At 40.3% G+C, this 22,841-nt stretch overlaps 1 protein-coding gene across 3 annotated transcripts in view; it reads right to left on the reverse strand.

Annotated features, from left to right (window-relative positions):
- runx3 (RUNX family transcription factor 3) overlaps window positions 1-22,841 on the reverse strand; it is a 198,081-nt gene that overhangs the window by 6,191 nt on the left and 169,049 nt on the right. For 2 of the 3 annotated variants that reach the window (XM_068011340.1, XM_068011341.1), the window contains one exon: window positions 15,806-15,982. The exons of the other annotated variant lie outside the window; for it this stretch is intronic. In XM_068011340.1, coding sequence (XP_067867441.1) covers window positions 15,806-15,982 — 177 coding nt within the window. The remainder of the gene's footprint in view (window positions 1-15,805; window positions 15,983-22,841) is intronic. 3 annotated transcript variants of the gene reach the window in all.

A 22,841-nucleotide genomic window follows, 5' to 3' on the forward strand; every position in this document is an offset into this window, starting at 1 on the left:
AGTCTAGCATTCTTCTAATATTGTACTTTACATTGATTTACATTCAAACGGAGGCCCCCCAAGGCCATCTCAGATAGGCACATAAGATCCCATGCTACTATTCAAAGAAGAGCAGGGAAATTCTCCTCATGTCCTGGCCAATTTTTATCCCTCAACCAATTTCACTGGTCATTTACCTCATTGTTGTTTGTGGGACCTTGCTGTGCACAATTTGGCTGTTGTATTTCCCGGCAATACAACAGTGACTGCATTTTGAAACAAAACTTATAAAATGGCTAGTGTTGTCTCAGTGTCATTTTTAAAAAAATTGTTCCTGGGATGTGAGCATCGCTGGCCAGGCCAGCATTTATTGCCATTCCCTAATTGCCCTTGAGAAGGTGGTGGTGAGCTGCCTTCTTGAACTTCTGCAGTCACACCAACAGTGCTGACATTTCTGTAGCAGTTTTGGTACAACTGAATGGCTTGCTAGGCCATTTCAGAGGGCAATGAAGAGTCAGCCACATTGCTGTAGATCTGGAGACACACGTAGGCCAGAACAGGTGAGGACAGCAGATTTCCTTCCCTAAAGGACATTAGTGAACCAGATGGGTTTCTACAGCAATCCAGCAGTTTCATGGTCACCACTACTGATACTAGCTTTCTATTCCAGATTTATTAATTAATCAAATATAAATTCCACCAACTGCCACAGTGGGATCTGAACTCCTGTCTCCAGAGCATAAATCCAGGCTTCTGCATTGCTAGTCCAGTAACATTACCACTATGCTACCATCTCCTGCTAATTGTGACCAATTTATGACCATAAAAAGGTTATTTAAAAAAATTAAGTCAAAACAGAAGAAATGAAGGAGTAAAAGATTAATTCACTGAACTGTGGATGTACTCGGGCTCCTTTTTTTTTTTAAAAAGATCTGGAATTGTTTGTGTTCAGTACAGCACCATTTGGAAGTGATTGTACAATCCAGCTGCATCAATCAAAAAAAGTTTAAACATGTTCATATCATATTATAACCTGCTGCTGAATAAAAGCCTTGTGAGTACAGAATTCTGCATAAACAATCAGAAACTACTTCAATGTTGAGCAATGCTACTGGTCAATGAAGGACTGCTAAACCCAAACAGGAAAGTACCCAGCCAAAGCGCTGAGTCACCAAGCCAAGCAACAGACTGTGTACTGCTGGCAACTCCATGACTGCAATGATTTTCCATGTGGAATAGCTTACACAACTACAACAGGGCTCTCATCCTGCAGGATCTGTATGTGCTGTCACTCCGGAATGATTCCAAATAGGTCACAACAACTAACCAAATTATGTCAGCTTATTAATGTGATTGTTTTTAAACTAGCAGTTATTTATTACATCATACCATTTTATAGCTCAATTTGCTTATTTTTATATTCTCTAAAGCACAAAACCAGTTGTTATATCTTTGTCTCATATTCTGCCATAAATTAGTTTGATTTCTTAAAATAAAAGCAAAAAGTGCTGGAAATACTCAAAAAGTCTGGCAGCATCTGTGGAGAGAGCAGCAGAGTTAATATTTCAGGTCAGTGACCTTTGATGCTGCCAGACCTACTGAGTATTTCCGGCACCTTTTGCTTTTATTTCAGATTTCCAGCATCTGTAGTATTTAGCTTTTATATTAGTTTGATTTCTTACTGGTTTCCAGATTTCATGCATAGCGCCCTGAATATTGTAGAGAGAAATTTACCTCCCCATTCCCGCTCCCATCCTGAGAGGGACTCTTCCAATGTGAGGCTGGAGCACCCACCTGTTTCAGGTGATAGTGTTAGTGTCTAATAAGTTCTGTTAATGGATGTTAAATAACTACTGGTTGAAGGTAATAGGGTGAACAGGTATTGATTAGTTAATTGTACTGAAATGTATATATAAAGAAGAGCCAGCCGGGGATGGGGTGGGTGAGTGCTGTTAGGAGTGGAGAAGTAACTTCTGTGGCAAGCAATAAACAGTCTCCATCAAAGCATCCTAGTCTCAGTGTCTTCTTCACAAACAGGCTTGGAAGTTTCTCTAACAGATAGGCCCTTTTAATATGTCAATCAGAGTTGCATGAAGTACATAGGATCTTGATTGCGACTTAGAGAGACAACTGGCATTGTAACATTTTACATGGTGGCACTGTCAATTTGAGCGCCAAAAACAGACAGTTAAAAATGATTTTTGTTGGGCCACCAAGTGCAGGAGTACTCCGCGGGTGTCCAGAAGAAAACACTGAGCTGCCGACACCCTGGCCTCTGTGATTGCATCAACTTCAGTCCATCACAAATCTGAAGTATTCATCTTTCATCACCTGGATTCCATGGAAACCCAAAACTGAGATTACAACACTTCAACCACATCTAGCTCTCAGGTGATTTCATTTCCAGATTGATACAAAAATAAAAATAAAGTATTGTAGATGTTTAGATGCAAAAAGGCAAATGTTCCCATAACTGGATTTTTGCAGTGAGTTCTGTATTCAGTGTTAGAGATGAAAGGGGTAATTTTAATCGAACTCCCCCATTTGGAAATTGATGAGATCGGGTGCCCACCCAATTTAATTCTCCATTGAAACCAATGGGCGGGGTATGAAACTGGTGTCCTGCTCGATCCTGTGGGTTTCCCGTTTGCCGCATTTGGCTAAAATGACCCTCAAAGTGTTTTCCTCTGTAGACCACATGTACTTGCATCATCTGAAGGAAATCTGGTTCATACATCAGATGAACCGAAGAAAAATGCAATCTGATTTATAGAAGACTATGTCTTCAGGAACTCTGGTAACACTTGAAAGTATTGCCATGAACTGTTTTCTGAATTTCTATTTGCATTATATAGAGCAGGCATAGACTATGTTAGCTCACAACACACTAGAACCAAGCCATAGATTCCACATAAAATAAATCTGGTGGTGGATCACCCCCATCTGGGCAAGTAGTAAAATCATTAGAGTAAGTTTTGTGTTCCCAAGCTCCAGGCAGGTAGCCATATTTACAAGGAGTGAATTGGGGCTACAGTGTTGCAGCCAATATCTCTGCACATTTGTTTAGCATTACTCGGGCCATTGCACGTGCAGAAGGGATGGTGGGAGGTCACGACTGGTCAACAAGACTGTAACAGGGTTAGTTACCATACAGCCAGCAAATATGAGCCTGCTTGTCGAGTTCTTGTGAAATAACGTCAGCTGAAATAATTCATCGGCGAAACAATTTTGTAAAGCGTTTTCAGCTGACAGCGCTGACCCTCTACAGTGAAAGTAAAACATAGCCAGAAACAACGGCTCAACTGATGTACTTAGATCAGATTTTAGCAATATTTCCACAGCAATACACTTTCTACAGGGCAACTTTTTTTTTAAGAAAAGGAGTAGCAGCTCCTCCTGATGAGTCAAAAAAGAACAGGCTGGCTGTTTGTGGACAATAAGAAATAGAGCTCTCCAGGTGCCGTTTTTGGATAAAATTATAATTCCTGTCGAGTATGCAACACCTCAGTCTGATTCTTCTGGCACGCACACAACATGCCACAGGGGAAGACTGTTAATCAGCGTACTTGAGATGGTTTACAACAGTATAATTAAATGATGATATCAAGTCTGAGTTTTAGGGTGGACTTTAGGTGTGAGACAGTAATTTAAAGAAAATTACTGCTCCCAGTAATCAAAGGCTAAACTGCAAGAAACAATGAATTACAGTGAACCCTTTCATCTATGATTTAGCACCCACGTGCAGGCAATGTGTTTTACAAAACTGAGCGGGTTTATTTGTTTTTAAATGAATTTACCTCTCCCTTCTCAATTTTACATTTTTGTTTAGCTCACTGTCCATTCCCTGGCTGTATATACAGTAGCTGTGCAAGAGCAGCATGAGATAACTTGCTTCACTGTTTCCCAACCCTGTGAGAGTGCATGAAATCTCCATTAGCTTACTCCACTGTGGGCAGAATTTGTTACTTAAACTTATTGACCTGCTCCCTATAATTGTTATCATAGTCACTATGACAAGTTATCCAGGGAAAAGGCAGATTTTACTAGATCCCGTATTTAAATATAACAACAATAACTTCCAGCCCACAACCCTCTGAGATAATTGAGCTCCTCCAATTTTGGCCTCTTGCTCATCCCTGATTTTAATCGCTGTACCATTGGTGGCCAGGCCTTCAGCTGCCTAGGCCCTAAGCTCTGGAATTCCCTCCCTAAAACTCTCTCCCTCTTTTTCCTCCTTTAAAAAGTTCCTTAGAACTTATCTCTTTGACCAAGCTTTTATTTGTTTGCCCTAATATCACCTTGTGTGGCTCTGTGCCAAATTTTGTTTGATGAAGCTTCTGTGAAGCGCCATGGAATGTTTTACTACGTTAAAAGCACTATATAAATGCAAGTTATTGTTAATTGAAGTATTGACATGCAAGCAACACAATCATTAACAGAATATGTATGAAACTGCAATGCCTGATGTAGATGTCCCAGTACGAGATGGCTCTATCTGAACACGCTGTAGCTGACAATTTCTTTTACGTTTGATATGTCTTTTAATTACTGGAGAATACAGGTTACAAGAAAGTGCTCAAATGTAGTCTATTCTATAAGAATGTGCACATTTTAGTAAGTTTTTTTGTGGCTTGCCAAAACAGATTGATTTGCCACATGTTCCACTTTACTGAGTTCCATAATACAGAACTGATAACTTTTCATGCTACAATATCACTTCCCTTATTTAGCATTTACCATATCTTTTCAGTGTTTCATATCTTATGGAAATCCTAACAATCTTGTACATTCCCAGTATCCACTGCTTCTTAGTGAACTATTCTGCAGTGATGCAATCACACAAATGTCATTCCAAAGAAAGCCATTCATTCAGTTGTATGCAACTTTGTAAACTACTGGCACCAACAGAATTGCGAAGCCAATTTGCAAATAAATCACATTATCAACACACGACAATTCATTGAGCTTTGCTGTAGCTTTGCCAAACTGGCTCACTAGTTTCTCAAATTAGCTTGATTCAAACTTTAAAAAAGAACTGTCAGTTCCTCTAAATGCACTGATCTTATATGATTACAGTAGGTAATTCTGCTGAAAAATAGAACCCAGAGTAGAAACTGTCCTCCACCACAAAGTTCTTCTTTCTTAACAGCCAATAAAAGTAATACATCTTTTCAGTGTAGCCTAGATTAGAGGGAGATTAATATGAGGTTATAGAAATCGGTTTTTGAGGGCAAGGAAAGCTAAAAGCAATGCAATGAGTCGGATGCTAGCACTGGCAGGGTAAATGTGTTTTGTTGTCACACACATGAGCTATGCACAACCTAAGAGACAAATACCTTACCTGGACTTGTTAGCATAACATAATGGTAACTGGAACCTAACCACATTGGTCAGTAGCCCATGTTGGGGAAATAACTTTTTGAGTTGTGTTTAGTCAGGCAACTAATTTCACTGCTTTGGCTCCCACCCAGTTAAACATTCAAGTAGTATTCATTTTTATTTTGAATCTTATGTTACTTTGTTCTTAATAAAGGTTTAATTTGAGGAAATATTTTTGTGTAATGAGAACGGAAATGACTTTTTCAACAGGCTTTTTCGCTTGCATGTGCGTACACACATATAGTATTTACTTCAGAAGAAAGGAAAATAGCAGGTTATAGGATTACCACACATTTTGTTAATGTTGCTCTGCAGGCAATATGTTAGAACATTCCCTTGAGCAGGCTGTGAATGGAGCTATTTCTCCACCCAGATATCACCTGCCCAAAATTGGCAAATTCATCTTGTGGCAAACTTGAGGCTAAATGTCAGTTAAGAATAGAACTTTAACTCTGGTCTCCCAGTTCTATCACTTTAGCACTGCACATATTTACAGACTCACTTTATTTACTGGAGAAAAGACTTTCATCTCTTCATTCCAAGATCCCAGAGCCAAACAAACAATATTTAGGATGCTTCCCAGTTTACCATTACCCTACTTTTGAGGATATATTCAAACTGAGGCTCCACGCCTGCCAGTCAAAGAGAGGTGGCCATTATACCCTCTGTTTGGGTTGAATTTAAGCTAAGGTTACAGAGATGACTGTAGTGTTTTAACCCACCCTGTTTCTGGCATAAGACAGAAGAAACATCATCCCAAGAAGGAGCTTCATTTCCATTCCACTCCTAAGTGAGTGTAACTCGAAGCGTGCTGTAAAAGTTTGGAACAGAGTGAGGGTACGGGGGTGAGGTGGGGGTGCATGGTGCAGGGGGTGTTGGATGTGCAAGAATGGCTAGTAACATTTTATTGATCTGCTTTGAAAAAACTGTAAGATTTTTTTAAATGTTCCTATTTTTGGTTGAAACGTACTGCTATTGAGTTTCCAATATGCACAAGCTGTGAAAGATATACTTCTTTCTCTGAGTTTTTGACCAAATGTCTCTATTCTTTCCTTTTATTGGAATGAACAAACACTAAACCTTACTGCCTGCCTGATTCACAGAATGACAGACACATTTATCAATCACCAGGTATGTCGTAAAAAAGGAAAATAATTCCTGACAACACATACGTAAGTGTGATTAACGATTTGTGAAAAGACAGTTCTCTAATAAGGCACCGTCTGGGAATTTCTTGTGTTAAACCTTGCTGGTTCAAAGAAATGTTTTGAAACCCTGTGGAATTAAAAATGAACAATATGCAAATGGAGATTGTAAAAAGGGAGATTGCTCTGATAGCTACTACAAAATCATAAAACCACAGAGATTTACAGCATTCAGCCCATCATGTCTATGCTAACTCTTTTCTGGTACAATACAAAAATAATCCCATTGCTCTTTATCTTCCTCTGCTCCAAGTGTCTGTCCACTTTTGCAATTCTTCCTTGATCTGATCTCTTAACCATTAAAATCACACTAGTCTAAAAATTGTTGTTGTGGAATTAGTGGATGAATGCTAAATATGTTTGTATGACAGTCATTTGATATTTTAGCACGGGAATTAACATCTTATTTAAAATGAGTTAGCATCTCCTGTAAGATCGTGGACAAAGAAAATCAGACCAACATGCTCAAGAGTCCACCTGCGAATATCACAAGTACCATTTAACAGCTAGTTGTCTTCACCAAGAGGGTCTCATGAATTTTTATTTGAGGGAAACAGGAATGCCAGAAGACTCATATATGACTTCCATCATAATGGCCTCGTTCCCCAGCAATGAGATATTTCAACAGAATTTGCCCCACTGCATGATACGTTTGGAAGCCAGGAAAAATTGTTTCACAAACAATTTTTAATGAAGGTGATGCTCCTTTAAAGTACAAGTCGGTATAGTAGTTGAGTTTATTCAGAAAACTATTTCCTTCTATGAAGGTAGGATGAAATGAACAGCTTAAGTATAAGGGGAAATTTTAATACACAGGTGGGAGGCCCAGCCAGGAGAGGCAGCAGCAGGCTGGGCCATAAGAGGTGAAAGAGATGCGCGAACAGGAGGGGGAAGAGGGAGGGTGGTTTCGGTGGCATCTCCTGGGTGGGAGGGGGGCAGAGCAGGGCCAGCAGAAATATAGACTTTTTTCATCAGGCTAGGAGGAGCACACTCCTGCTCTCCTTAGCCCCACAAGGGTATGTTTCAAACTTATCTTACAGGGCCTAGATTTCATTCAGGCTAGACTTCACTGAGCAGGGCAACCACAACAAGGAGCCCTGCTCACTTAGACGTTAAAAAGCCATCAGGTTTCTGTGCACATCATAGGACCCTGATTTGCATAAATGATGCAGAGTCTGCCTGGTTCAGGTGGGCACTGCTGCCTTTGAGAGAACAGTGGCATTGATATTTCCACAGGGTGGAAATTGACCCATTCTGTTTTAACACCAGCTCCTCCTGGTTTACGCTTCACAGAAGAGTTAAAATTTCTCCTCTTGTCACTACACTGTGCCTGCTTTGAGATCAAGTCTGTGCACACAGAACTTTACATGTGCATGGCAGGCACAGTAGCTTTACTGTTTATTCCAACCATATCCTTAGTGTGGGTGGCCTCCCTGGAGATGTATTCTGCACGTTCCTATGACTGTACTATACTGGGTACCAATTTAACCAACCTCAGCTGTTGCTGTATGAATTTGCAGCAGGCTGTCAGAATGGAAAATTCTGAAAGTCACACAAATCTACACCAGAATCACTCACTTAACCACTTCTGCCTGAACAAGGCTCCTCCTAACACTGCACATTTTTAACTCTAGCACAGGATTCCATTCTGCACTTAACATTACAGCGTAACAACACACAGAATATAAACCCTACATTTATAGCAGTCTGGATGCTCACTTTTCCAAATGGACCTGCACATCTGTTGGCAACTACAGTTGAGGGTAGCATGTTCGCACGTTCCCTGAGTTTCACCTTTGAAATCTATGATTTGTATTTATGCAATGGCAGTGTAGGCAGTAGAATGTCATCATTCACTGATCACAACCTCTATGCAATCTCTCAGTATGACACTGCACAGCCACTCACTATTAACCTCACCCCTCCTTGTCCTTCTTTTGCCACTCATTCTCAAACAGCTGCTTCCTTCTCCATTGCCACTTAACCCCACTCTCCTCCCCCACCTAACAAACTATCTATCATCACTTAGCCACTTGACCCTGTTCTCATTTAGTTGGGTACACGGGCAGTGCTGGAGCAGATTTCTATAAAATTGCAAATAAAGAACTCTCCACATGTTCAGTTGATAGCAGGTATATTGGCAAAGTAAGTAATTTAAGGGAACTGTAGTCTATTATCAACACCATCTGCAGTCATTATTCTAAGTAACCACACAGTTACTAATGTGGGCAGGAGCTAGCCCCAGCTTCAGCCCACGCTGACTTTCATTTGTATTTTCTGATGGATTTCATTTTAGTTGATTTTGTTCCAGGCAGCCTTTCAGATACAATTGGAATAAAACTGTGGAATCAGATAGCAGCTGAAGTTCAGAGTTAGAGAATCAATATTCTGGGATATTGTAGTTTAGAATAAAACTTCCCAGTTCATGCTATGAAACCATGATACACTGACTTTGGATGCTGCACTTATTTACATGCTTTGCTGTGATTTGTTTTTGTAAGTCTATGTCCTTGGTAGAGAGGTTGTTAAACTGAATAGTGGGGGCAAGGGATCAAATTTGGGAAGATATGGTAAATCAAGGAGTAGAGACAAGGCAAGAGAGAAAGATATTAATATGGGAAATGATAAACAGACTGTGACAGGAAGGGACAGAGCATACAAAACTAAGGGTAAATCAAGATAAGGCCAGAGGTTACAAAAATAATAAAAGGACAAAACTAAAGTCTCTGTATCTGAATGCACATGGCATTCGAAACAAAACAGATGAACTTAGAGCGCAAAGAGAAATAAATAGGTACAATCTGACAGCCTTTACAGAGACATGGCTATAGGATGACATGGATTGAATATTGAAAGGTACGTGGCATTTAGGAAGGACAGGAAGCTAGGAAAAGGTGGAGGGGTGGCTCTGTTAATTAATGATTGTATTAGCGCAATAGACAGGGATGACCTAAGTTCAGGAAACCAGGATGTAGAAGCAGTTTGGGTAGAGATAAGAAATCATAAAGACAAGAAGTCACTTGTGGGAGTGGTCTACAGGCCACCTAATGTTAACCACACTGTAGGATGGGATATAAAGGAAGAAATAATGGCAGCTTGTCAGAAAGGTATGGCGATAATCATTGGGGATTTTAATCTACATATAGACTGGAAACAATCAGACGGGCAGAGGTAGCCTAGATGAGGAGCACATAGAATGTATTCGGGATAATTTCTTGGAACAGTACATCTGGAGCCAGAGAGCAGGTGAGACTAGACCTGGTATTGTGCAACGAGATAGGATTAATTAATTACCTCATAGTTAAGGCACCCCTAGGCAGCAGCGATCATAATATGATTGAATTTTACATTCAGTTTGAGGGAGAGAAGAGTGGATCCAAGACCAGTATTTTAAACTCAAATAAGGGCAATTATGAGGGCATGAAAGCAGAGCTAGTTAAAGTAAACTGGCAAGCTAAGTTAAGGGATAGGTCAATAGAGATGCAGTGGCAAACATATAAGGGGATATTTCAGAATATACAGAATAGATATATTTCAACGAGAAAGAAAAATTCCGAGGGTGGGACCTGCCATCCGTGGTTAACTAAAACAGTTAAAGATAGTAGCACCAAACTTAAAGAAAATGCATATAATTGCACAAAGATGGGTGGCAGGTCAGAAGATAGGACAGAGTATAAGAAACAGCAAAGATTGACTAAAAGATTGATAAGGAAGGTAAAATTAGAGTATGAGAGAAAGCTAGCTATAAATATAAAGACAGTAAGTTTCTGTAGATATTTAAATAAGAGCAGTTAACAAAGTGAACGTTGATCCTATAGAAAATGAGTCTGGGGAATTAATAATGGATAATAAGGAGACAGCAGATGAATTTGAACAGATATTTTGCATCAGTCTTCACTATAAAGGATACAAGTAACATCCCGATATTAGGTGCAAGTCAGGAAATGGAAGGGAGGGAGGAACTCAAGAAAATTACAATCACCGGAGAAGCGGTACTGAACAAATTGTTGGAGCTGTGGGCTGACAAGTCCCTGGGTCCTGATGGTCTTCACCCTCGAATCTTGAAAGAAGTGGCTAGTGAGATAGTTGAGGTGTTAGTTTTAATTTTCCAAAATTCCCGAGATTCGGGGAAGGTTCCGCTAGACTGGAAAATAGCAAATGTAACTCCTTTATTCAAAAAGGGAGGGAGACAGAAAGCAGGAAATTATAGGCCAGTTAGCTTAACATCTGTCTTAGGGAAAATGTTAGAAGCTATTATTAAAGATGTTATAGCAGGGCACTTAGAAAAATTGAACATAATCAGGCAGAGTCAACATGGGTTTGTGAAAGAGAAATCATGTTTAACCAATTTATTGGAGTTCTTTGAGGGAGTTACATGTGCTGTGGATGAAGGGAAACCGGTGGATGTATTGTACTTAGATTTTCAGAAGGCATTTGATAAGGTGCCACATCAAAGGTTATTGCATAAAATAAAAGCTCATGGTGTCAGGGGTAACATATTGGCATGGATAGAAGATTGTCTAGCTAACAGGAAACAGAGAGTAGGCATAAATGGGTCATTTTCTGGTTGGCAAGATGTAATGAGTGGTGTGCCACAGGGATCTGTGCTGGGGCCTCAGCTTTTTACAATTTATATAAGTGAGTTAGATGAAGGGACCGAAGGTATGGTTGCTAAATTTGCTAATGACACAAAGATAGGTAGGAAAGTAGGTTGTGAAGAGGACATAAGGGATATGTATAGGTTAAGTGAGTGGGCATAAATCTGGCAGATGAAGTATAATGTGGGAAAATGTAAAGTTGTCCATTTAGGCAGGAAGAATAAAAAAGAAGCATATTATCTAAATGGTGAGAAATTGCAGAGCACTGAGATGCAGAGGGATCTGGGTGTCCTAGCGCATGAATCGCAAAAGGTTAGTATGCAGGTACAGCACGTAATTAGGAAAGCTAATAGAATTTTATTGTTTATTGCGAGGGGAATTGAATACAAAAGTAGGGAGATTATGCTTCAGCTATATAGAGCATTGGTGAGACCACAACTCATGATAATTAACTGTCCCGTAACAACGTTCAGACATCAAAAGTGTAAAGGGCCCTGAAAAAGGGTGCATGCCCCTTTGTAGGTACTGTGTTACTCCAGGATGTGCAGAAATCATAAATAATAACAGCAACTGGATCTAATCAAAATATCAGAGAAGGAACCCTGAAATTGGATTAGTGGAATATGGCTCAAATAGTCAGACGTTTTAATTCCTGTCTCACTAGACGTTGAGTGGTAATCACTATTATGAGTTGCATTCTATGTGGCTTTTGGTCTATTTCATAATAAGATCACAATCCTGTGCCAAAACACCCTGCCTGTTCCTTGAGTTTCCATAACTGCACACTGCTTTTATTTCTGCTTTGGGGACAATATCTAAAACTTCTCCCCCTAGTTAAAATCTAATTAATGCAGGCTAGAAATTACTTCTGGCAATATTAGGGGACAATGCATTTGCTTGATATTCCTCTGCCCATCATCTCAAAGCAGCTGTTTAACACAAGAGGGTTCACATCTCTATTAAAATAATGAACAGAGAAATGCCTCATAAATATCTTTAACTGTTTGTCTACTATGATTTAATTATCTCTAGCTTTTATTTTTTTCCAAACCAAAGCATAAAAACACAATTTACACAAAGATGAGGAAGGCCATTTGGCCCATCGAAGCTCACCTATCTGGAAAGATTCCCTATCATAGCATCCAACTGCTTCTTACAAGACTCCAGAGTTTTCCACTTCACTACCTTACTCCATTCCATGTGACCATTCTTCACAGCAAAAGGAACTTCCTGACTGTTTTGAATTTGTGTCCCCTTGTTCGAAAGTCATGGTTTAATTTGAAATATATTTTTCCATACCCTGCATTAGCTCACATATCTTTAAGGCAAATTCTTTTAAAGTCTAAAATGCCCAAGTTTCTTCTCTCTGTCTTCATCCTGTGACAATGGAGATCAGTCTTTGTATTGCCTCTAGCGCTTAAATATCTCCCTGTCTCTTCTTTTTTCTTTTGGGCCTCCTTATCTCGAGAGACAATGGATACGCGCCTGGAGGTGGTCAGTGGTTTGTGAAGCAGCCCCTGGAGTGGCTATAAAGGTCAATTCTAGAGTGACAGACTCTTCCACAGGTGCTGCAGAGAAATTTGTTTGTCGGGGCTGTTGCACAGTTGGCTCTCCCCTTGCGCCTCTGTCTTTTTTCCTGCCAACTACAGTGGCGCAGTGGTTAGCACTGCAGCCTCACAGCTCCAGGGACCCGGGTTCGATTCTGGGTACTGCCTGTGTGGAGTTTGCAAGTTCTCCCTGTGTCTGCGTGGGTTTTCTCCGGGTGCTCCGGTTTCCTCCCACAAGCCAAAAGACTTGCAGGTTGATAGGTAAATTGGCCATTATAAAATTGTCACTAGTATAGGTAGGTGGTAGGGAAATATAGAGACAGGTGGGGATGTTTGATAGGAATATGGGATTAGTGTAGGATTAGTATAAATGGGTGGTTGATGTTCGGCACAGACTCGGTGGGCCGAAGGGCCTGTTTCAGTGCTGTATCTCTAATCTAATCTACTAAGTCTCTTCGACTCGCCACATTTCCCTGTCTCAACGACCAGAATAGTATGCAATTCTTAAGGTATGATCTGAGCAGACACTATACAGTTCCAGAAAATTTTGTTGTTCTTTGGATACAGATTGGGTCAGGCTACACACAGACAGTGAAAACAGTCCACTTGATCCTCTCTCTTTGGACGTTTTTATTGTCCAACTTTAATGTCTGTTCTTTGCCTTCCTCCTCAGACTTTGTTTCCTTTACTTCTTACCGGAGCTACGTGCCGTTAGGACAGTGAATGTTACAATGATCCATAACTTCTCCATGACTACTATTAATTTTGCATTGTGATCACTTGACAAGAAGCTTTTTGAATTTTTATCTCTCTCTCAGGATCTGTTCTATCAACCCAGTCAAGAAAATGCACTTGGAACAGTGGCAGAGAGATTCGAATAATAGGCAGCCAAAGGATTTTAACCAACATCCAGTTAGTGTGAAAGCAGGTGTTCCATGTTAAGAACCACATCACAGGCCATTTATTTGACTTTCTTTGTTCCTATTCCATGAAATTAGAAGCTACATTATAATACATTATGAAAATAAAAATCACAAAGTAACAAAAGGTTGAATGGAATGGATCTGGCAACACTCTCTACCTCCTCATAAAGGTCTATTTTGTTGGGATTGTATGAAAAGATTTTTCCTTTTTCTGTTTTGAGCTTGTATTACTCTACTGAAGGAATGCTGCGTGTTTGTTTTTTTATGTAAAAAGGAATTGGTCGGATCTCCACCTTCTACTCTAATTGTTTTGACTGGAAACGCACTGAAATGGGTGTGTTTGTCGTTGAGTAAAAATGTATGTGTGGGAGTATATTACTGGCAGTATGAAAGCAGCAATATGGACAGGGCATGAGTAGTCAAGCAAGCATTCCATTACAAATATATCTCAAGATCAACAACCATACTGTCCCATAAGTCCATTAATGCTGCTGAGTTATTCCTTCAGGAAATTTTGTATTTTATAACTGTGAAAGGGTATTTGCATCAAGACTACTGAGCCTTCATAAAAGCCTATACATGAAGACAGGCTAAAGGCAGAGATTCTACAATAACTCACCACATGTGGTTGTTAGATCTCTTTCATTAGGACTACATTTCATCTTGGGTTGCATAATACAGTGATGTGATGCATGCACACTGTTGTCATTTGTGTCATTATACCATCACAGCATTTGCATATGACAGCATAAATATGAGGCAAAAGTGGCAATGGCATGTAATTTGTCCAGTAATATGCCAAAACCAAGAAGTTATTCTTTCAGGCCCAAAATGATGGCAAATCATATTTAAGCTGTGTGCACTGCAGCTATATAAGTGGGTTGTGAAATAGTCTTAGGTCAGAAGTGGTTTATTAAGGGAGAGACTCTGATACATGCTTGGATTAGAAGGAGGTAGACCAGATGCTTCTACTGTGATTTCTAGAGGACCAAACTAAATGAAAGAGATGATTTGGTTGAAACTCTCTGGTTGGATTAGGCACCTGTTCATCTACACTACCCGGGCAAAACACCCTCAGTGCTAACTCTGATTTATATCTCATCTTTGACATCACTTTTTACACCATTTTGTCATTTTTATGAGGACATTCACCAAAATACTTTGCTAATTTCGAGATGGAAATTCCATTTCGACAAAAGGGGAATAAATTCCTTCTGTTGGTTCATTTTAATGAAACATCCATGTGAGTATAAATTGGAAAAAAAAGACTTCATTGCTTTGTTTTATATTGCAGCTTTCTGCAATATGTGCAAGTGACTAAACGTGGATATAACTGAAACTATCGATAATGTGATGAGTTTTTTGTGCCTTTGACCTGCAAAATCTTTGTGACACCAAGGTATTATTCAAGTGTTAGCTACGTACCTTTGAACGAAAATGTTGCAAATTGTCATTGTGATGCAGTAAGACCCTCTGTGTAATATGAACACAGGGTTATAGTAGATGGTGCATTGTAAAGAAGTTGTTTTGTGTCCTTTAATAATCAGAGAACCATAAATGATGTATGCTTGCCAGAACTGACAACATAGCTGTGTTATAATAAGGTTACTTTTCTACCAGGGAGTCATCAATAATGTGTGATATAGTGCTGATCTATATCGGAGAGGGCCAGAACAATGGGTTTACTGTGCATAGTTTCAGTGATGCAGTGTGTTGTTGTTGAGTTCAGTAACTACCAGTCTGAAGTCTGATATAGAAAATGTACTCGAGGGGGGCCCTGACCTGCTTTCACCTGCTATACCTTATGGGAGCATTTCACAAATACAGAGTCCAGTTTTGGATTTACCAGAAGTATTTTTTTTACACAGACTATACAAAGGTGAATTCAAATGTTGTCACAAGAAGCCAATGTGAATCTGAGCATGGATTAAGTTATGCTGAAAACAGTGGACCTGGGTACAGGAAGAAAGGCACCAGTATAGTCAGTACAGGAATGTCAAAAACTTCTCATGACCATTACAAATAATGTTTATTGTAACTTGTGACCATGCTCCCCCTCTATCTGGATGCAATTGATTTTTATAATGAAGCATTGCATGGAAATATTTTACTCTTTGACTGCTTGCAAGGATTTCCTAGAGTTGATCCCAAAAGTGCATTCATGTTCCACTCACCCTGCATCTGTGTTTGGGTTTGTGGGTTGAAGTGGGGAGGTACACCCAGAGATCGAGGGCTGGGCGTTGATGGACCAACCCTCATGGCTGTCTGGCGGTACCGTTCCAACTCGCTTAGACGGGGGTCCGGGAAAAGTGTGCCAGGTTTTGTCTGGTCTTCAAGCTTTTGTCTATGCCCTGCAATAAAAATAACACATTAAATTAAAATGTTTTAGTCTGTTCATTTTTTCCTCATGTTCATCCACACTGCTATTAGCCTCTACCCGTTAATCATCTTTTAACTTTAAACCTGTTGCTGTACAAATTTTTGTGAAAGGAAGTAGAAACCTTTATAATTGGCTTGAGGGGGGATTTGGAGGGAGATACATCATGACCTATCCCACAGTGCAATAGAAATTAAAGACAGATGCAAGGCAGAAATTTTGTTGGGCAAATTTGGGCAAAATATGGCCACTGTTGTTTGGAAAGGAACTGGTTTCCTATTGCAGTGTGCAACAAGTGTTATCTGCCCAGTCTTTTCATTGAAAATGGCTACTTTACCATACCCATCCTTTCTAATAGCATTGGCTGTGATATGATGGAGAACCAGTCTAGGGCAGCATTAACAAACAACTCCACCTGCTGGTCCCGTAGAGAACTGACAAAGCATATGTATTTAAGGCTTATAAACCCTATGGCCATCTGTGAAAAGAGTGCTTCCAGAACCACCTCCCTTGTTTTGAACTGATTAATGTTTCATAACCTTGTTGAGTATGAGGAGTTCATGTTCATAATGCTGCACATTGCCACAAATCTTGCAGGAGTTGGGCACTGAGATTGGTGCTACCTCTCAAAACCTGATGAGCCCTATTGAATATCATTGACTTCTTGAAGTAAATTCCATTAAACTTGTTAAATTCGATCAGCATAATGGTGATTTAGATATCCTCCTAAGAATCATTTGCTCTGCTTGTTCAGTTTCAAAACCATTTCAGTACTATGATCTTTATTTCTGCACCAAAAGAAACTTGTAACAAATTTCTTAAACACTATGAACTAAGCATTTTTTTCTAGTTCTACTTTATAACTGTCACCAACACAAATGCAGTGCCATCTGTACAGATGTTAAATTAAGGTTGTGCAACATGTCAGTATGGGAAGGGGGTCAAACTGATATTTGTTTTTCTCTGAGATATTTCTCCGCACAAGGAGTGAACATAGAAATGCAAGTGGCTGTTAAAATTTTCAGTAAACTTTGATCCAGCGACAGGTATAACTCTAAACATTTTCCCATTTCTCCCGGGTTTCTGCAGCTTTCCTTCCGATGTTACTGTGCTTCAGTTGGAGAACAAGTCCAAGCACTTGGTATCTAGAAAGCCACTGGTAGTTGTCATGGTTTAGCGCTAGTTCTCCAGCTTTGAAAGCTTCCCACAAAGCCTATCCCATCAGGCCCCAGGGTAAGTTGGCACAGCAGCACTAGTGACCAGACCAAAGATTTGCAAACTTTGGAGCTTACCTCGCTGGCAATATGAGGAATGGAGATTTATCTAAAGTTATCCATTTGCTACTAACTAGTCCTTTAGTACCTAGGTTTATTTTAATTATTGGTCTGCATGCAAGCAGTGAAAATTATTGATTTAGATTTGGACTTTGTTTTTTCTTAGGGTGAGATTACATAGTCAAGAGCTTAGCTGCTCATGCCTGTTCCCCGAGAAGGCCTTCTAATAAGAAGGTAGGAGTGAGCCTTCTGCTTCATAGCAATTGTTCTTACAACTGATTGGCTAGCTAGCCCATTTTGAAGTCAGTCATGTAACAAGAGATTGGAATCATAAGTTGGCCAGACAGGATAGGAGTAGTAGGTTCTCTCCCCTGGAAGAAGGGCCAGTTGGGCTTTTACAACAATGTGACAGTTTTCATTCTTGCAAATTAATAAAACCGTCACTTTCTCTCTCCACACCAACCGCCAATCCCCCCCCCCCAACACCCCCTCCCCCGCCACTGTCAACGATTTTGCTGGAAATAATAAGGTGGGGTTTCAAAGTCAAGTGTGCTTTCAATGCCTTTGAGTTCATTGTAATTTCAGTCTGCTTCTCCTTCATTCTTCAGAACTTTATTCAACAATGCATTAGTCCACATTGTGATAGCATAAAACAGAATGCACTCTCCATTTTACTAACAGCATCCCCACATTCAGCAGTACACTTGACAGTTTTCCTGGCTAACAAGCAATATGGAATTGGCAGTATAACTCTGGCTAGTTGGCAACATACAGTTCGAAGCAGGTACAACTCTTAAAGCAGCAGCTGTCGTATAAATATAACTGCAATCATTCCAGATTTCAAAGAGCTTCATAAATAAACTGGATCTTTAAAGAGCTGAACCTTTTAGTTATTGTTATCTTGTTGCTATACTATAGCATAAGTAGTCATTCAAATTTATTTTGGTCCCCTTGTGCCTATTTTTGAACATGTTTTAAAAGCAGACAGTCACACCAGGATCGCAGCTGACCAAAGCCAGGTCTTATGTGTATGCAGCTCAGAAATAAAAAGTGACAAAAATCTCTTTGAAATTTCTTATAGTGTAAATGTGCCCAGTTGCTGCAATAAAACGTTTCACCAACAGCTTTTAAGCAATCTACTTGAAAGTCACTGTACTTTCCTGCCCATCCTACTAGTTATGAGATTAAGCAACAGAACAACTGAAGGAATGTGTTAATTGCTAATTAATGTGCCGAGGGATCAGTTTGGGCATGAGATGAAACTAAGTGCTTACAACTAATCCTAACTTGCACTGCTTAATCAATTGCCAATTAAGGCATAGTTTCAATTCCGAATTGGCTCAGTAAGTAATGATTTAAAACATCTCGCATCAATTTAAGAAAAAATATTTCATGTTAGAGACACCAAAGCTGCAAAAATCAAGAGTTCATAAAGTTTATAGCTAAATACATAGATTAAATAGGTTAATTTATCAGTCAACTTAATGTCATTTGTGGGATGTTGCTCTTGCAAGATGGTTACAGCACTTGCCCACGTAACTGTCTCTGCACTTCAAAGTAATTCATTGAGTCAAGCGCTTCGAAACTTTCCAACGTGACAAAATACTATATAAATGCAAGTCTTCTTATTAACAATCATATGGTGAAAAGACAGCAGCATTCAATTTCCTGAATAGAGTCTCTGTTTTATATTTATCCTCTGTCCCGTGTGCATGCTTCTCTTTAGCTTGAACTGTATTTTTTGAACTTTGAAGTATATTTAGTGTTGTACCACCTTGCAACAGGTTCTCTGGTTCCCAGAATATACAGTGAGTGCAACTCTACAAAAACAAAGCTGACTGCTTTGAAATGGCTGTTGCTTTCTGCTAAGTTTAAGCTGAAGACAATTCAGCACTGCAGATACAGATCTCAGTCTTCAACAGGAACCATTTAACACAGAAAAAAGCAACAGACTGCAGCGGATCAAGAAGGCAGCTCACCACCACCTTCTCAAGGGCAATTAGGGATGGGCAATAAATGCTGGCCTAGCCAGCAACACCCACATCCAATGAATGAATTAAATAAATAGAAAATACAGGCAATTAGCCCAATATCCAAAAAATGCATTAACATATTACTGTTCCACAAAGTAGTAAGGTAGGCCATATTTGGGTTTTTATATTCATTATTTTTATTCTGGAAAAATTAGGCTTCAGCAGGGTAAGTGACAATTAAGTTTATATCTAATGAGTCAATATTAATGACCTCTAAAAGCAACAAAAACATGGTTAACTATTGAAAATGCATGCAGGTGGACAGTTGTGGACAGTCATTAGTTTCCACGGCATGTGTTGGACTAAAAAAACAAATCGACAGCCTTGACCATCATTTGAACTCATTCAGCTTCATTGGGCAATGCTAATTGGCTCTTAGCTAGGTCTATAATCCTGGAAAACATATACTGAACTACAACCAGCAAGACAAACCATTCTAAAGAAGGGCACCTCTGCAGGCTGCTCAACCGAACCGCACTGACACCAGGGGCTGAATCTTTGAGTGTGCGCAAATTGCGGCGAGGCTCTGATGTTGGCGTTCTTCCTGCGTGGATGCGCTGTCGCTGAGCCCCTGCAACGTTTCGTGTGGGGGCTCATTTAAATGGAGAGGGCGGGACGGCCGCCCCTGATGACGGAGAGGGGGATGCTGCTCTGTCCCCGGCAATGGCGTCGGGTGCCACCACGCAGGCGCTTGCACTATTTTTAAACGGCTTCAAGCCCTTAGAAGAAATGTTAATTTTTAAAGTTATATTATGTTCATTGTTTTTTAAGAATTTAAATAAATACTGGAGGCCCTTTCCCAGCACCCACCTCCCCCCCCTAGCAGCCCCGCCCACAATGTTTGTTTATAGGCCTATATCACAAAATGAACTTTATTCCCAATCTGAACTTTCCCTCCCAACCTCGTAACAATTACCCTTCAACCCCTTCCCACCATCCCCCTCCCCACCCCCTGCACTGATAATCTCACTGCTCCCCCCTGCCTACCGTGTCATGCCTTGGAACTCTGAACGGAGTTCCAAAGGTGCGAGAGTTCCACCCAGCAGCCGCAATATCGGCATGGGATGGCCACCGAGACAAGGTAAGTTAATTTGCATCTTTTTAACTTAATTTTAAGATTAAAATGAAGGCTCCGCCGCTTGGGGTGCGGGGTGCCACACCAAGGCCTCGCTGCTGCCCGTAAAATGCGGCGGGGCCTCCTCGGCCTTGGGGGTCATGGCGGGTCTCTCCTGGAAAAATTTTCCGGGCCTCCCGGCCACGACCCCCAATGCCGGAGGGCTAGTAAAATTCATCCCCAAATGTCTAAACCTTCCAGAGGTGGGATGGCAGCAAGGCAGAATGGGAAGCTCAAAAACAGAGGGGCACCTGACAGATATGGATAAGAAAGGCAAATGGGCAAATGGTTCAACCTGGTAGGAGTTGACTAATGCTGCTTTCGCAGGAGAGCAACATAGGGTAACTCCCTCTCTAACACTCCTTCACTCCACCTGGTGGGGAAGTGCCTTGTCTCTATTATATTTCTCCATCTAGCTGAGATTGAGACATCACCATGTGGAAAATTGCAGCATTCCATGTCATGATAGCTGCAACACCAAAGGCCCACTACATTGCCACCACACCTTCCAGCTCCATTAACAAGATGATGAAACTTCTGAAGATCCAGCAACGGTGGTACTTGCTAATTCGTGCACAATTGGTAGAAATTTGCATTTTTGTTTTACTTAATTGCCTGACAAGCTGACATTTGTGCTCTGTACCACTTGTCCCCCAGTGTGCAGAACCTCCTATCCCATAATATAAAAAACAAGCTCACTTTTGCTTCCCCTATCCAAAATAGAAAGCAGCTCAGTTCTGACACTTGCCTGCGTTTCCAGTCCTGAAGAGGAGTAACTTCACCCAAAATAGGGATGAGGTAAGGCAGCAATATGCTGGATATGTTCGTCAGTCAGAAAAAAGTAGACAAAGGGGTTTTCTGATTCCTTTTGCCAAAATTTAATTGATATGTTAACAGTTACACCCTTGCATTTTGCAGTTTTCGTACCTCTGCACCATTAGTGCTTTGGTTTATATTTTTATTCAGGAAGTTTTTCAGTTAAAACTCAGTTTAAAAAAAAACTCCAAGCACAGATGCCCATCTTATAATTGAACACACGCAAAAGCCACAAGACCCAGCATAAACAGCCAGAGAAATATTTAGGAGGGAACAGACTCTTCTAGCGACTAACAGAGGCAGTCACAGATAGATTATTATTCACATGTTTGAAGTTGGCTTGCTTGCGCCATTTGGAAAGGGATCCAGTCACGCCAAGTCTTTGCCTTGGCTGTACTCTGTTCTGCTTAAACACTGCAGCTACTGTCTACTCCCCACAACGTTCCAAATGTCAACTTTTAAAAAAGAAACCCGCCCATAGCCAAAGTGTCTGTGCTTTGCTCAGAATTTTTTTTAACCAGCTTTAACAAATATAGGGCAAGAAAAAAGAATCATTCCAACACTACAATAATTCATATTGCTTAAGGTTATATTACATGTGTGATGAATTGACAGCCTCTAAAGGCGTAAAGAAAATATCCATTTAAAGGGAAATAGGCTGGCTGGCATCCAGTTGGCAGAAGGATGTCAGCTGCTGAAGTCTGAGAGATTTGGACTGCCTTTAGTCAGAACAGTGGGAGAAATGTTCATTAAAGGCCTGATGTTGATTATGTGGAGGTAAAGTTTCCAGAAGTCCTGAACTACACAGAAGGCAAAAGCAGTCGGAAGCATAATAGTCAGTTTTATAACACACCGATTACATTCTGTCCTGTTGAAAGTAATGAAAGTCTGTGTCGGCCAGATGAACTATTTATAACATAGTCGTAATGCTTTCTCTCATGCCGAGGTAAAAGGAACCTGCATCGAGCAGCTGAATTGCTAATAACACACTGTTATGCTCTTATAACCTACCCATTACATGCTTCCCCTTAATACTGTCACTGCAAGCATTAGGAACATGCGCTGATCTGCTTAACTGTTAATGAACCACATGTTACACTATTATAACACACCTGTAGTAGCCTGTCCCATTGCAAGTACCAGAAATAAGTGGTGACCAGCTGAACTGTTTATAAAATGCATACTCCACTCATAGCGCGCCTGTAATGCTCTCCCGTTCTGAGCAATATGAACATGAGACGAACACCTAAACACTTGTAACAGATCCATCACACTCTGTCTCATGCTGTTATAACACACTTGTAATACTCTCATTGCAGCTAAGAGGAAAGTGCACTCAGCAGCTGAACAATTACTGTTTATATCATACATGCTACACCCTGATAACGCATTTGTAATACATTCTCATTGTAAGCCACATGACCATGAGCCGAGCAGTTTATTGCACATCATTCCATTATGTTTTTGGAAAACACCGTACACTCTTTCTGTAAGTGGAATTAACAGGTGCCAAACAGCCGACTAGTAGAGGAAACACCCAGAACTCTCTTTCTCTCAATTTCTACAACAAAAGCATGTGCTGAGTACTAAAACTAC

Source organism: Heterodontus francisci, chromosome 31 (genome assembly GCF_036365525.1).
Source record: "Heterodontus francisci isolate sHetFra1 chromosome 31, sHetFra1.hap1, whole genome shotgun sequence".
In the NCBI taxonomy this organism is placed as follows: domain Eukaryota; kingdom Metazoa; phylum Chordata; class Chondrichthyes; order Heterodontiformes; family Heterodontidae; genus Heterodontus; species Heterodontus francisci.